General features: G+C 48.3%; 1 protein-coding gene and 1 long non-coding RNA gene across 3 annotated transcripts in view; one reads left to right on the top strand and one right to left on the bottom strand.

Moving 5' to 3' along the window:
- The window catches only part of TGFA (transforming growth factor alpha), a 115,968-nt gene that overhangs the window by 96,199 nt on the left and 6,069 nt on the right, over positions 1-13,700 (top strand). For both annotated transcript variants that reach the window (XM_055539728.1, XM_055539730.1), the window contains exons 4-5: positions 12,078-12,227; positions 13,370-13,479. In XM_055539728.1, coding sequence (XP_055395703.1) covers positions 12,078-12,227; positions 13,370-13,479 — 260 coding nt within the window. The remainder of the gene's footprint in view (positions 1-12,077; positions 12,228-13,369; positions 13,480-13,700) is intronic.
- Positions 1,739-12,064, bottom strand: LOC129622891 (uncharacterized). The gene is made up of 5 exons (XR_008700171.1): positions 11,058-12,064; positions 10,361-10,499; positions 7,736-9,544; positions 6,439-6,563; positions 1,739-1,891 (listed from the first exon to the last, which is right to left on the bottom strand). It is a non-coding gene; the product is annotated as an uncharacterized LOC129622891 (long non-coding RNA).

A 13,700-nucleotide genomic window follows, 5' to 3' on the forward strand; every position in this document is an offset into this window, starting at 1 on the left:
TAGTTAAAAGCCACCAGTGATTGCAATCAGAGAAGGCAATGGCACCCCACTCCAGTACTCTTGCCTGGAAAATCGCATGGATGGAGGAGCCTGGAAGGCTGCAGTCCATGGGGTCTCTGAGGGTCGGACATGAGCGACTTCACTTTCACTTTTCACTTTCATGCATTGGAGAAGGAAATGGCAGCCCACTCCAGTGTTCTTGCCTGGAGAATCCCAGGGACGGGGGAGCCTGGTGGGCTGCCGTCTATGGGGTCGCACAGAGTCGGACACGACTGAAGTGACTTAGCAGCAGCAGCAGTGATTGCAGTGGTCAGCCCGACTGGGCAAGAAAGGCACATAAGTAAAGCCTTCTAGAGCAGGTGTTGGACTTAGGCTGACGGGGAAAGCAGAGAAGTTACTCCAGGCCTGGACACTCACGCATCCCGACCCTTTGCATGCACTTCCAGCTTATTTTATTAGCTGTACTATACTGTTATGTGTCAGTGCGGCCACAGCAGGGAGGAGACAAACCTGCAGGTGGGTTGGAGGCCAGGGCCTGTTGGAAGTGAGCCTTTATTCTCTAGCCAGTGGGAGCCATCAGTTTGGGAAAGGGATGTTTCAAGAAAGTTAACCTGTACATGGGGGAATACTGTAAGTTGGCCCTGTACTCAGCCTTGCCACTGTGGACATTTGGGGCTGGGTAACCCTTTGTTGTGTGGGCACGCCTGTGTGGCTGAAGGATGTTAGCATCCCTGGCCTCTACCCCCCAGGTGCCAGTACCACTTCCCCCAACAGTCGTGGCAATCAAAAATGTCTCCAGCCATTGCCAAATGTACCCTGGGGTGGGGGGGCTTTGTGGAGGAGGCACAATTGTCCTCCACCCCCTTTAAGAATCATCCATCTCTACGAAAATGCCATTTTTATAGGTGGAAAATGGAAGTCAGCAATTTCATATGATCCAACCTAATAGTACCAGTGTGTGTGTGCTAAGTCACTTTAGTCATGTCCAACTCTTTGTGACCCTATGGACCATGGCCTGCCAGGCTCCTCTGTCCATGGGGATTCTCCAGGCAAGAATACTGGAGTGGGTTGCCATGCCCTCCTCCAGGGGATCTTCCCAACCTGAGGGATCAAACACATATCTCTGGCATTGGCAGGTGGGTTCTTTACCACCAGCGCCACCTGGGAAGCCACTGGTACTGGTAAATAATACTAAATGTTAATAAAAAGCCAGCGTTTATTGAGCTTTGCTTCATGCCAGTCACTGTTCTAAGCACGATCCACATGTTAACTCATGTAATTCTCATGATGACCCCAGGGCATGGAGAGGTTGTGCCCTGATCACAAAGGAGAGTGCACATTCAGACCTGGCTGGTCTGTCTCCTAAAGCTGCTTTCTTATCCACGATGCTGAAGGGTATCAGGAGTAGCCGAGGGGACTGGGAGAGCCTGCCACAGTAAGCGGTGGTGGGTAGGACTCTCCTTTTCCTGAGGTGCAGCTATGTGAGACTGTGCAGTGGCCCCTGGGCCGCACTGGGAGGGTCACACTGGCCACCTTCCTCCAGGAGAACTGGATAAGGCCCCAGGTCACATCTGCAGAGCCAAGAGCCCTCCTGCCCACCCCATAAATACAAAGCATGCTGATGACAAGAGTCACTGTCATTCATGATTACCACTCTTATGAAAATACACATGGGAGCCTTGGGGACTGATAGGATTGTTTTTGTTACTTGCCTGATCATCGTGGAAAAACACTGGCCCTGAAGGAAGTGCGACTTTTTAGCCCAGATCTCAGGAAGCCTCCAGTGCAGCAGGTGGAGGGTCTTCTTCCTTCTAGTCGCATCTAGTGCCAAGACCTCAGGCTACCCCCGGCTATGCGATGAGAGAGTCTTCTTTGGAGAGAGAGGACAGTTCTGGCCAAAATTGTGTCAGAAGGTTAGTGTTTCTACCAGATCGGGGGCTGTTCTAAATGTTGAGAGCTGGCAGCCTTGAGCCTGGGCCAGCAGAGACCCAGAGCGATAACCCGACCTGTGGCTGAGCCCCATTGGCTGGTGGAAGCCTTCTGAGAGTGGGACGTGGGGGGCGCTCTTGTTCTTCTCAGTCTGGGTGCCAAGCTCTGCTTTTGGCTCAAGGAGATCATTGTCCATCACATTTACACGCCATCAATGTTGGTTTTCTGGACAGCTGGCCGCCTCTCTCCCCACTCACACTGTAACTATTACTATAAATGATAATAGTGAGCTCTGGGTAAAAACTGTAGCTGTGTGCCAGCCCCAGCTCCGCATACAGTGACGCATGCTGCTCTCTCATCCTTCCTCTCAAGTAGAGATTCTCGCCCTTATTGTGTAAATCAGAAGACTTAAGCTTAGAGAAGTTAGGCAACTTGCCTGGAGTCCCGGAGCCCATATACAGTGGAGCTGGGTTCAGTCCCATCAGTTTTAGCCCCTCAAACCCATGTTCTGTTTTGTTGCCCCGAAGGGCACTCTTTCTGCTTAGCCTCACAGAGTTCGCCTCAAAAAGCTAAGCTTTTGTTTCCAGGAAAGGTATTGGCACTGCCCCTTTGCAGGCAAACCTTCCTCCAGGGGAACGTCAGGGTCATTCCCAACCTTGTTGCCCTGAGCACAGACTTTCAAGGATTCCTTCCTCTGGGTCAAGGGCAGAGTCTGTAGAATCCGCTTTTGCAGTTTGGGGAAGCTGACTATCTCTGGGAGGCATGGCCATGCAAGATTTTACCTCGTCTGTACCTCAGTTTCCCCAGTGGGTCTTGGCGGCCTAGGGGCGGTATTCAGCGCGCAGATGTGTTTCATGTAGTGGTAGATGAACCTGAATTATTCTTTGGTGGTTTTAATTAATTGCTTGCATTTTGGAAGTCAGGTTTACAACTCCAAGCAGACACCCAGCTTCTCTGGAGCACAGCCTGCCTTCTCCAGTTCCCCAGTTTCTACCTCTGCCCACTGCTCCCTGACACCAAAGCTGCGGCCAGTCCATCATCCTGTCGCCCTTCTTTTCTGCTCACAACAGCCAGCTTTGATCACTTCTGTCGCCACATGAGCCTCTAAGCTCGGTGAGGGCAGGACCATACCTTATACCTCTTTGTACTTTCGATACTTAGAAGAGTGTTCTAATTCATTCATTGCCACTAGATCAGAAATTCTGAGTCTGTGCAGAGAAAGCAAAGCCTGCTGTTCTTGCTCTTAAGAACCGCCCTAGCTCTGGGGGAACTGACACACTCATCCTAGCAGTAAAACTCGCAAACCTTGAGGTTAAGGGCATGTCAGTCATGGATTTACAAGGAAAACCCACAGGGGCTGAAGATTATAGTCTGAAAAGAGGGAGTTCTTTCTAAAATACTGTTGGCTCTTAAGCTTTGTTTTCCATAAGAACAATAGTCTTTGGGTCTCCAGAGTTAAAGTGACATCTCGCACTAAAATATGAAATTAAGAAAAAAAGTTAAAACAAATAACTAGTCAGAAATAGCCAAAGGTAGTGAACATCATCCTGAAATATTTACGCTCCACATGAACCCTAGATTGTATTTTTTGGTCTCTCTTTAATAAATCCCTGCTAGGCACCAACCACTTTAGAAAGCAAATAGGCGAAGAATTTCCAGAGGCAGTTAGTAAAACCAGAGAAATGGAAGGTTAGGACTCAAGCACCATTTTTTTCCCCTGAGGCAAATTCTGCAAAGTGTTGGTCTGCTGCTTGCAGGAACCTTCAAACAAAGGAAAACAGTTGAAGGAAGCCACCCAGCTGACAGGTTTTCAGGGTTCCAGTGTTGGGAGCCGGTGGCAATTCGCTTAAGTGTCTCACAGTCCAAAATGCCCCTCGGTGACTGAACTCACTGACTTTCCCACAGCGAAGTGTGAAAGCACATTGCTGTCGGCCAAGGAAAATATTCCACCTGGCTCTGGCCACAGTGCCTTCCCTTGGGATCTGAACAGTCAGCACCCGGGGAGGGGTGACTGCCTTCAGTAAGCCCGCAGGCTGCCCGTGGAAACGGGAACATGCCTCTCGAGAGACCAGGATTGGGGGCGGTTTTCCTCCTGGTGCTTAAGCCACTTCATGTAGATCTATCACCTCAACAACCAGCAGGTGGTGGGGTTCGGGGGAGAAGTTAGGACATCACCCAACCACAGATCTTGAGGAAGTGCACGCCTTCTCTCTACCCTCACCGGAAGCAGATACTGAGGGTCACGCACCAGGCAGGCTCACACAGCAGTTAAAGGCATAAATTTCAAGGTCAGACAGACCCAAGTGACTTAGCACCATTAAGCCTCAGTTTCTTTGCGTATAAGATGGGGAGATGAGTATTTCTCAGGATTCTAAGGAGGCCCCAGTGACCATAACGCATGTAGAGTTTTTGCTGTCCAAGATAGGAGCCACTAGCCATGTGAGGCTATTTAACTTATTTAATTAAAATTTCATTTTTCAGTCTTGCTAGCCACATTTCAGGAACTTAGTACCTCTGGGCAGCGAGTGGCTACTATATTAGATGCCACACATACAGACACTATTTGCATCATCACAGAAAGTTATTTTTAAATTTATTGTTTATTGAAGTAGAGTTGACTTATAGTATTGTGTTAATTTCTGCTATACAGCAGAGTAGCAGTTATATACATGTTTGTATTCTTTTTATATTCTTTTCCATTATGGTTTATCCCAGGATATTGGATAGAGCTCCCTGTGCTATGCAGTAGGACTTGTCTGTCTATTCTTTGTGTAATAGTTTGCCTCTACTAACCCCAAACTCCCAGTCCATCCCTCTCCCACCTGCTGATCCTTGGCAACAGACAAGTCTGTTCTGTCTCTGAGTCAGTTACTGTTTTGTAGATAAATTCATTTGTGCCGTATTTTAGATTCAACATATAAGGGATATCGTATGGTATTTGCCTTTTCTCCTTCTGACTTACTTCACTTAGTATGATAACCTTTAGTTGCATCCATGTTCCTGCAAATGACTTATTTACTTCTTTGTTATGGCTGAGTAGTGTTCTGTTGTATATATGTGCCACGTCTTCATCCATTCATCTGTTGAATTACTACAGAAGGTGCTGTTAGAGCATCGGAGAACATTCAAGCCCAGTTCCCAGCAGAGTATAAGAGCAGCCTTCATCAGCACCATCACCATTGTGATCAGTACACTGTTAACCATGACCACAGCTGAAGGATTCAGGTCCTGCTGAAGGGACAGTGAAAGTCGAGTAGACCGTGTGCCATGAGGAAGCCCCTACCCTCCAGGACACTCCTCCCCAAGTGCCCCAAGCAGAGAGGCTATAGGCCATGGCAAATCTTGTTCTTGAGGCCAAGAATGTATGCTTAGTCACTCAGTCGTGTCCAACTGTTTGCGACCCCTTGGACTGTAGCCCGCCAGGCTTCTCTGTCCATGGGGATTCTCCAGGCAAGAACACTGGAGTGGTTTGCCATGCCCTCCTCCAGGGGATCTTCCCAACCCAGGGATGGAACCCAGGTCTCCTACATTGCAGGTGGATTCTTTACCGTCTGAGACACCAGGGAAGCCCATGAATACTGGAGTGGGTAGCCTATCCCTTCTCCAGGGGATCTTCCCAACCCAATAATCAAACCAGGGTCTCCTGCATTGCAAGAGGATTCTTTACCAGCTGAGCTACCAGGGAAACCCCAAGGCCAAGAATGGGTAAACGCAATACAAGTGTCCTGCGGCTCAGTGTCCCGACTCCTACCACAACCCTGTGGATTTTCTCCATGGTTAAGGCAAGTTGGTATAAATATTTTTCTAAAACCTTAGTGCTTAACTGTTGGTCAACTTTGTCCTTGGCCCCCATATTAAAGACTTTATCTTAGGGTCCATGCCAAAAGCCTTGACTGAAATTCAGAACACTAGCCTCCAGCCAGAGAGTACATCATTGTTTATGAAGACAGTGTCTCTCAAGAGCCTTTAAAATGCTCTCATTATTTTATTTACATTTTTAGCACTCATGCAGCCCTTCCTTTGTGTCAGGCACTTTACAAGATGTTAACTCATTTAATGCTCATAACTCTATGAGGTAAGTTTTGTTACTCTGTGTTTTACTGACACAGAATCAGTGGCACAGAGAGGTTAAGTAACTTGCTCAAGGTCACACAGGCATTAAGTGGGGAATGGGATTCAAAACCATGACAATTTGGCTCCAAGTCTATATACCATGCTGTGCCCATTTATGGGATCCTATCCTGAGGAAGTAATCTCAAACGCAAGCAAAGTGTGTACACAAAGATAAGCCATTGGCATTATTTATGAAATCAAAATTGGATGCAGTCTAAATGGTAAGGGTTCAGTGAAGCAAACTCTGTATAAATTACTTTACAACCATTTCAAACAACTCCTGCATGTTTCTAATGACATAGTAAAATGGTGAAGAGATGTCAAATGAAAAATTGATACAAAATATTTTAAAAAGTCTTAACTATGTTAAGAAAACTATATAGAAAAAGTACTTACTTGTTAGACTTTGAGGTGGTCGGATGTGCAGTAATGTGGACTTTCTTTTTCTCTCCACTCTCTTATAATTTATGTACCTTCCAATTTGCTTAGAACCATTATTTTTCTAATTAGAGGATATTTTCCTTAAGAAGAAAAAAAATTGTAAGAGCACAGCTTACATGCATTATCACCTTTTCTTTAAAATTTTAAAAGGCACTGTGAACCAGGTGCAAAGGGGACTTGGGAAAACTGGGCAACTGGACAGGGCTAGAAATGGCACCCCACTCCAGTACTCCTGCCTGGAAAATCCCATGGACGGAGGAGCCTGGTAGGCTGCAGTCCATGGGGTCGCTAAGAGTTGGACACGACTGAGCGACTTCACTTTCACTTTTCACTTTCATGCATTGGAGAAGGAAATGGCAACCCACTCCAGTGTTCTTGCCTGGAGAATCCCAGGGATGGCGGAGCCTGGTGGGCTGCCGTCTATGGGGTCGCATAGAGTCGGACACAACTGAAACGACTTAGCAGAAGGTCTGAAAGCCCTGAGCAGAGGAGAAAGAGAGGTATATTGTTCATCATTTAATTATTGTCGTTTGCTCCTAAGAAAGCACCAAAGCCACCTCCAGACTGAATCAGCACACAGCAGTGAAGGTCCCAGGGACCCCCTGGTTGGAGCACATTGCCCCTCATCTTCAGCCACCATGGCTTCTCAGCTCAGACAGGATCCTTGCCCCTCCTGTGCTGCACTTTGCCCTGTCTATTTTGGGGTATTACTTTCTTTTCGGTTCTTATTTTGGGAAAACAGCCTGTATATGATTCCAGAGGCTCATTTTCAAAATTATGAAGACAAACTCAGCATTCCTTGTGTTTGACAATACCCACTCTCAACAGATGAAATTGAATGGTCAAATGGTATAAAAAAATGTTCAGGCTTACACATTTGCCATTCCCCGTGGTGACAGAATAATTCCTGTTTTATTCAGATTCCTTTCTTAAACAGAGGTGCCGCATCTCGGGTTTCTCCTGCACCTGAATGAGAAGACCCATTGTACAGCTCCCACCCTGGGGAAATGCCCAGAGAGAGAGGAAGAGGGGAGAGAGGGGAAAGGGGCAGACTTTGGAGTGTTGCTCTCCAGTCTATAGCTTAAATGACCGTTCTGCCTCAGTGGTTCTCAGGCCTGGCCACACATTAGAGTCACTTGGGTGCCCAGACCAATTGGTCAGGGGCATCTCCAAGGGTGTGGCCATGGCCTTGGCATTTTCCAAAGCTTCCCAGGTGATTCTGATGTGCAGCCAGGTGGGATCTGGTGCCTACCTGAGGTCGAGACAGCAGCTGAGTCAAGCGTGAGTCATTTGTGACCAGGTGAGGTGATGCTTCCCCTCATTGTGTGATTTATGCTACAATAATTGGCATAATTAAGTCTAATATTAGTAGAAGCTTAGGAAATTTTTTAAAAATGTTTGTCACCAAACCTTTTCTTGCCCCCACTCCCCCAGTAAAGAGCAACTGAGAAGCCTGCCTATATTCCAGATGAGTGGTGGGGGAAAAAAAGGACCTCTGTCCATCCCCAAACCAGCAAGTCTAAATTGCCTTAGAAAGTCTAATCTGGGCTGCCATTGGAATCATCTGGGAGCTTTAAAAATACTGATGCCAGTCCTTACTCCCAGGGACTCTGACTTAGTTGGTCTGGGGGTGTGGCCTGGACATCAAGAATTTTTTTTTTTTTCCCAAGCTCCCCAGGCCATTCCAGTGTGCAGCTAGAGTTGATTTCACTGGTCAGCCTTCATGATGGCTTTCAACTTTGGCTTCGTCAGAATACCTTCAGCCTTTTCTTTAAGACACCCAGGCCCCGTTTTCAGAGAGGCTTTGATCTGGGAGGTCCTGGGAAGAGCTCGAGTATCTAGGCCACAGGCTATTCTGCTTCCCAGTGCAGTTGGGCTGCTTGGTGCTAAGGCTCGCTACTCTAAGAGCTCACCTAGGCCATGACCTAGAGTCTCATGTACTGGGTTGGCCAAAAGGTCTTACAGAAAAATCCAAATGAACTTTTTCGCCAACCCAATGTTTGGCAACAACTCATGTAACTCTTGTGCCTTACCAGGGAAGGTTTCATTCAGAAACACGCTGAGCACCCTATTTCAATGAGACTGGGGTTTGAGTGTTTGCAGCTGTGACCCTAAGGGGACAAAGAGGCATTCTTTTTGGCATGAAGACATTCCTAATGGGCTCGGACCTCCACTGGAGCAGTTCTGAGGCAAGGCTGGTTGTGAAGGGACCAGCACTCACATGTTAGGAAGAACAAGAAAGTCAGCAAAGTGTGACTCAGTCTGGGGGCTGTCTTTCCTGATGAGTTAAGATGGCATTGTTTGGGGGCATCTTTGCAATTTGCTATACCCACAGCAGAAAGACCTCTTTACAGGGCAGTCAGCAGCCCATCTTCCCTTTTGCTATGTGGTTTGTGAGTTTGCCATTGAATCAATATCCCAGAGTATCTTCCAAATCAATTTGCATTACACCAGAAAGGTCTCCTTCACAGTTAAGATCCTTAGTTTTTAAACTCTAGAATCCACTCCCCACCCTCTTTCCCCATCTGTAAAACAAGGCAAATAGCAGCCCAGACCTCACATGCAGTTGTTATTGTTGGGATTAACAGAGATGATTCATGTAGGAGTTTAGCGTAGCCTTCAATAAGCTAATGTTGTAATTAGCACTAGGCTCCCACTCTTTTATTTAAATAGGATTTCTTGGAGTCCCCAGCATTGATTTGTTAGTTCATAGGGTTTCCAGCGGAGAAGGCAGCGGCAACCAACTCCAGTACTCTTGCCTGGAAAATCCCATGGACGGAGGAGCCTGGTGGGCTGCAGTCCATGGGGTCGCTAGGATCAGACACGACTGAGTGGCTTCACTTTCACTTTTCACTTTCATGCATTGGAGAAAGAAATGGCAACCCACTCCAGTGTTCTTGCCTGGAGAATCCCAGGGACGGGGAAGCCTGGTGGGCTGCCATCTATGGGGTCGCACAGAGTCGGACATGACTGAAGCGACTTAGCAGCAGCAGCAGCAGGGTTTCCAGAACTAGGCAGTTGAGGCAGTTGAGGAGATGTTTGAATCCTCCTTTCCCAAAGCCTGTGGATTAGAGGAGTTTAAGCTGGGTGAAATTGCCTCTCCTATGGCCTGGATCTTTATAATGGCTGTGCAAATTGTCATCACACTTTCCTCCCTAGGAGGAAGCAACACCAACACCCAACTACAGAGAAGTCTCATTGACTTGGCCACAATTCCTGGTTAGACATCTAACAAAGCCCAGGCTCCCCAACCCTCTTCTGTTCAGTGGTTCACCAGAAATTTTGTAGAGCTCAGTCTTGCCTGTAGGAGCCTAGATGCTGGCTTCCAGTGAAGCTGGCAGGAAGGGCAGTCACAGAGGTGGGCATAGTCCTGAGGGCCTTTAGGGAAAGACAGGCTATAGAGATCCATGGAAAGAGCTTTGGAAAATGGATGGATGGATGAATGAATGAGTCTTCAAATTATATCTTCTTGGAGAATGTGGTCTTTGAGATGGAGTTTGAGGAAGGAAGTGAGGAATAATGTTGCAGGCAGAGAAGGTAGCAGGAGCTGAGATGGACAAGGGGAAGGTAATCATTCATTCACTCATTCATTCACAAACAGGTGTGTGTCCTCAGTGTCTATGTGCTGGCACTAATTTAGTTGACACTGGGGGGTGGGGGACTGATGGGTTGGCTGAAATCTAAGTGACAGAAAATAGAGTAGAGGGGGTAGATTAGGGTCCTGCAGATATGGGGTGTTGGATGCTAAATGAAAGGAGGAGGAAGCCCACAACCCAGGTGATAGCCATCAGGGTGCAGAGTGAAAACTCAGAACGGCTGGAGGGGGCACCCTTTGCAAGATTCTCTGTAGGCACTCACAGCTTCATTTGTGCATTACCTGTGCCTGCTGTTTATCGCCTCTCAGTCTCACGTTCAGTCCACACTTTAGCTTTCTCCTGGTGGGAAGGGACCAGTTCCTTTGTTTTCTCCCCTGCCTACAGGGTGAGCTGTTTCCTGACTTTGGCCTTCACGTGATCCTGTTATTAAAACCAACCAAAAAAAAAAAAAAAAAAACTTGCCCCTGTTTCATAACCCCCACCCCCCAGTCATCTCCCTCCTAGCCTAAGCCTGTGAGAGTCTGTGCTGTTATTCACACTTCCGTGGTCCAGATCCTTTTTCAAGTAAAGTCTGCTTGCCAGAGCTCCCGCATCTTCCCCCTCCCCAGAGCCTGCTCCCTCCTTAGGTCTGCGGAGAACCCTGCATTGTTGGCCCTAGAACCTCAAGTCTCCTTTACTGTTTCAAGATCAAGAGCTTAATCTGCAGTGTTTTTATCCCAATCCCGAATAGTATACAGGGGCAGCAGCTACTGAGTGAGTCGGAACCCAGACCCTGGGGTCCACAGATCTGGGAATATGTTTCTCTCTCTTCCTTGGCAGAGTCTGGCTCTTTGCAACCCTATGTAGCCCACTAGGTTCCTCTGTCCAAGGAATTCTCCAGGCAAGAATACTGGAGTGAGTGGCCATTCCCTTCTCCAGGAGATCTCTTTGACCCAGGGATTGAACCAGGATCTCCCACATTGCAGGCAGATTCTTTACCTCCTGAGCCTCCCTGGCATGGTGGTCACAAGCAAATGACTTGACTTTTCTATGCAAAGACTAAATGAGAAAACATGTGTCAAATGTCAATTAATCTTTAATCTTTAAAGCAAATACCTGAATTCAAACTAAAAATTCCTTTAAATGAGGTACATAACAATTGAGCTTTGGAATAAAGAGCGCCAGTGGGAAACTTTTCCATTAAGCAGCCTTAGAGACCGAAGCTGTATGCTCCAGTATCCCAGGCTGTGGCCTTAAACAGCCATTTTTGCAACATCTCCTGTTTGCCTTAATCTTAAACCCATACAGTACCTGTTCTTTTAACATTAAAATGATTAAGATTTTGTTAACATTGAGCAAAAGCCATCCTCCAGGAAATACCCTGTATTTATCCTGTGACGCCTGGCATCTGGGGTCTGGAAGCCCAGGTTTAAGGGAATCACAAATGTAAGACCCCTGGGGCTTTTCAGGTCCTACAATTACGAGACAGTGCTGCTGGTTCTACTCCAGTACGTGCCCCTGTGCGCTGGATCGCCTGGTAAACGCTTGCAGGACTAATTAACCCTGACAAAGAAGATAAAAATCAAGCCACAGTCTTTGTCTCCTCCTGGTTTAGTGTGTTTTCTTTCTCTCATCACTGGGAATTCTGAATACACACATTTAGTTTAAAAATAACCTGGTTTTTTATGAACTGCCAAAATGAGCTTCACGTCCTAGACACATTTTCTGCCTTCCTCACTCCCCCAGGATCTGGCATAGTAACCATGATAACAGAGTGCTTCAGCAGCACCTTGCCTCCGCAGATGATAAGTGATGAGTTACCTCGTTCTTCAAGCAAGAGAAGCCTATGCAGGGGAGTCGGAGCGATTTTACCGACACCTTTGCCTCCAATAGCCAGGGCTGGAGGGGCCCCTTTGGGCTTTTTTGTAGGGCTTGGCTCTCTCCAGTCCCGTCCTCCTGGGGAGTAGGGCAAATGAGACCTCTGCCCGGAGAGCATGCTGATGTCCCTGTCTTCCTCAGCTGCCACTCTGGGTATGTCGGTGCACGCTGTGAACACGCAGACCTCCTGGCCGTGGTGGCTGCCAGCCAGAAGAAGCAGGCCATCACCGCCTTGGTGGTGGTCTCCATCGTGGCCCTGGCTGTCCTCATCATCACATGTGTGCTGATACAGTAAGTCTTCACTGCCCCTGAGGCTGGGTCCCCCATCTGCCTGCCTTCCCAGGGCCATCTGCAGCGCTCCCAGATAGCAGGGCCACCTCGGCAGTTTACCGCTGTGATGTCTGATTGGTGTTAGCAAAGCAAAGAGGGATTTTGGTGAAAGCTGAGCAGTATGAAGGGCACACAGCCCAGGAGATCTCCAGCAAGTGGGCCTTGACTGGAAGCAGAGCCAAAGGCTTGGAGCCTTCACCATTGTGATGGGGGTGTGCAGGGGTTCCAGAGGGAACTGCAAAGGCTCCAAGCCTCCTGTGTGCAGTTAACAGCCACTCTTCCTCTCTGCAAATCCTAAAGCCACTGTTGCTGTTACTCCCTCTGCTCATCCTCCAGACCTCAGTCGCTGCCTGGCATCTTCCAGGAAGCCTTCCTGAGCCCCTTTCCTGGTGTTCTTAGCCTCATTTGCTTGCCTGTATCTCCCAATTGGATTGCTCTGCAAAAGGACAGACCTGAGGGTTGTATTTCCAGTATTGGGCCAGAATACTGGCCCAATATTCCCTGGAAATATGGGTAGCAGGTGCTCTGAGAGGATGAGTTTGCCATGACCAGAGAGTGTTAGTCTTCAGAAAAAGATCTGAAGCCATGGAGTTGCTTGGCTTATTCTTTCATTCCTTCTGTGGGTCCATACAGTCTACCTACAGTCCCTGCTTTACTGCTTGCTGGCTGCTCCTGATGGATGACCCCGTCCTGAGCCCACACAGCCCTGCCAGCCTGAAGTGGCTGTTTTGGCCCAGTCCTGACAGTGGTTCTAAGTGACCCAACTGCTGCTTTATGGAGCAAACAGCTGGGCCACCAGGCTGGGGATTGGGGTGCGGAGTGACCGGTCCCCTCTGTCAACTGGAGCCTATTTGGCCAACCCAGAGAGGAGCGGCCACATATAGCTGGTCTTTTGGGGTGGCCAACAGATCCTTCCGCAAGTGGCCCCAAAGGCCACCTCCTTGCAAAGCCCTCAGCCCTGTGCTGTGATTGTCCCTCTGGAAGCTCCAGGGGAAGGATAGGTAGAGCCCGGAGCTGCCCGGCAGGCCCCTCTGGCAGCCACTGCCCCAGCTGGGCGCTCCTGCCAGGCTCCTACCCAGCCCATGTTCTCTGCACCTTTGCAGCTGCTGCGAGGTCCGAAAACACTGTGAGTGGTGCCGGGCGCTCATCTGCCGGCATGAGAAGTCCAGCGCCCTCCTGAAGGGAAGGACTGCTTGCTGCCACTCAGAAACAGGTAAGGAGGCTGCCTCGAGGGAGGACTTTTCCCTCGGGAGACACTGTTGGGTAGAGAAAAGGACTGCCTGTTTCAAGTCAGGGCAGAAGTTCTTGGAGGGTGAAGCAGAAAGAAGGGAGAAAAAGAAAAGGACATTTATCCTACCAAGTCAGATTCAGTTTATTCCAATGTGTCTTTTCCTCAGAAGGTGGCTCTGTTATCCTTATCTGTGACCGTGTGAC

The sequence above is a fragment of the Bubalus kerabau genome, chromosome 11 (genome assembly GCF_029407905.1).
Source record: "Bubalus kerabau isolate K-KA32 ecotype Philippines breed swamp buffalo chromosome 11, PCC_UOA_SB_1v2, whole genome shotgun sequence".
Classification (NCBI taxonomy): domain Eukaryota; kingdom Metazoa; phylum Chordata; class Mammalia; order Artiodactyla; family Bovidae; genus Bubalus; species Bubalus kerabau.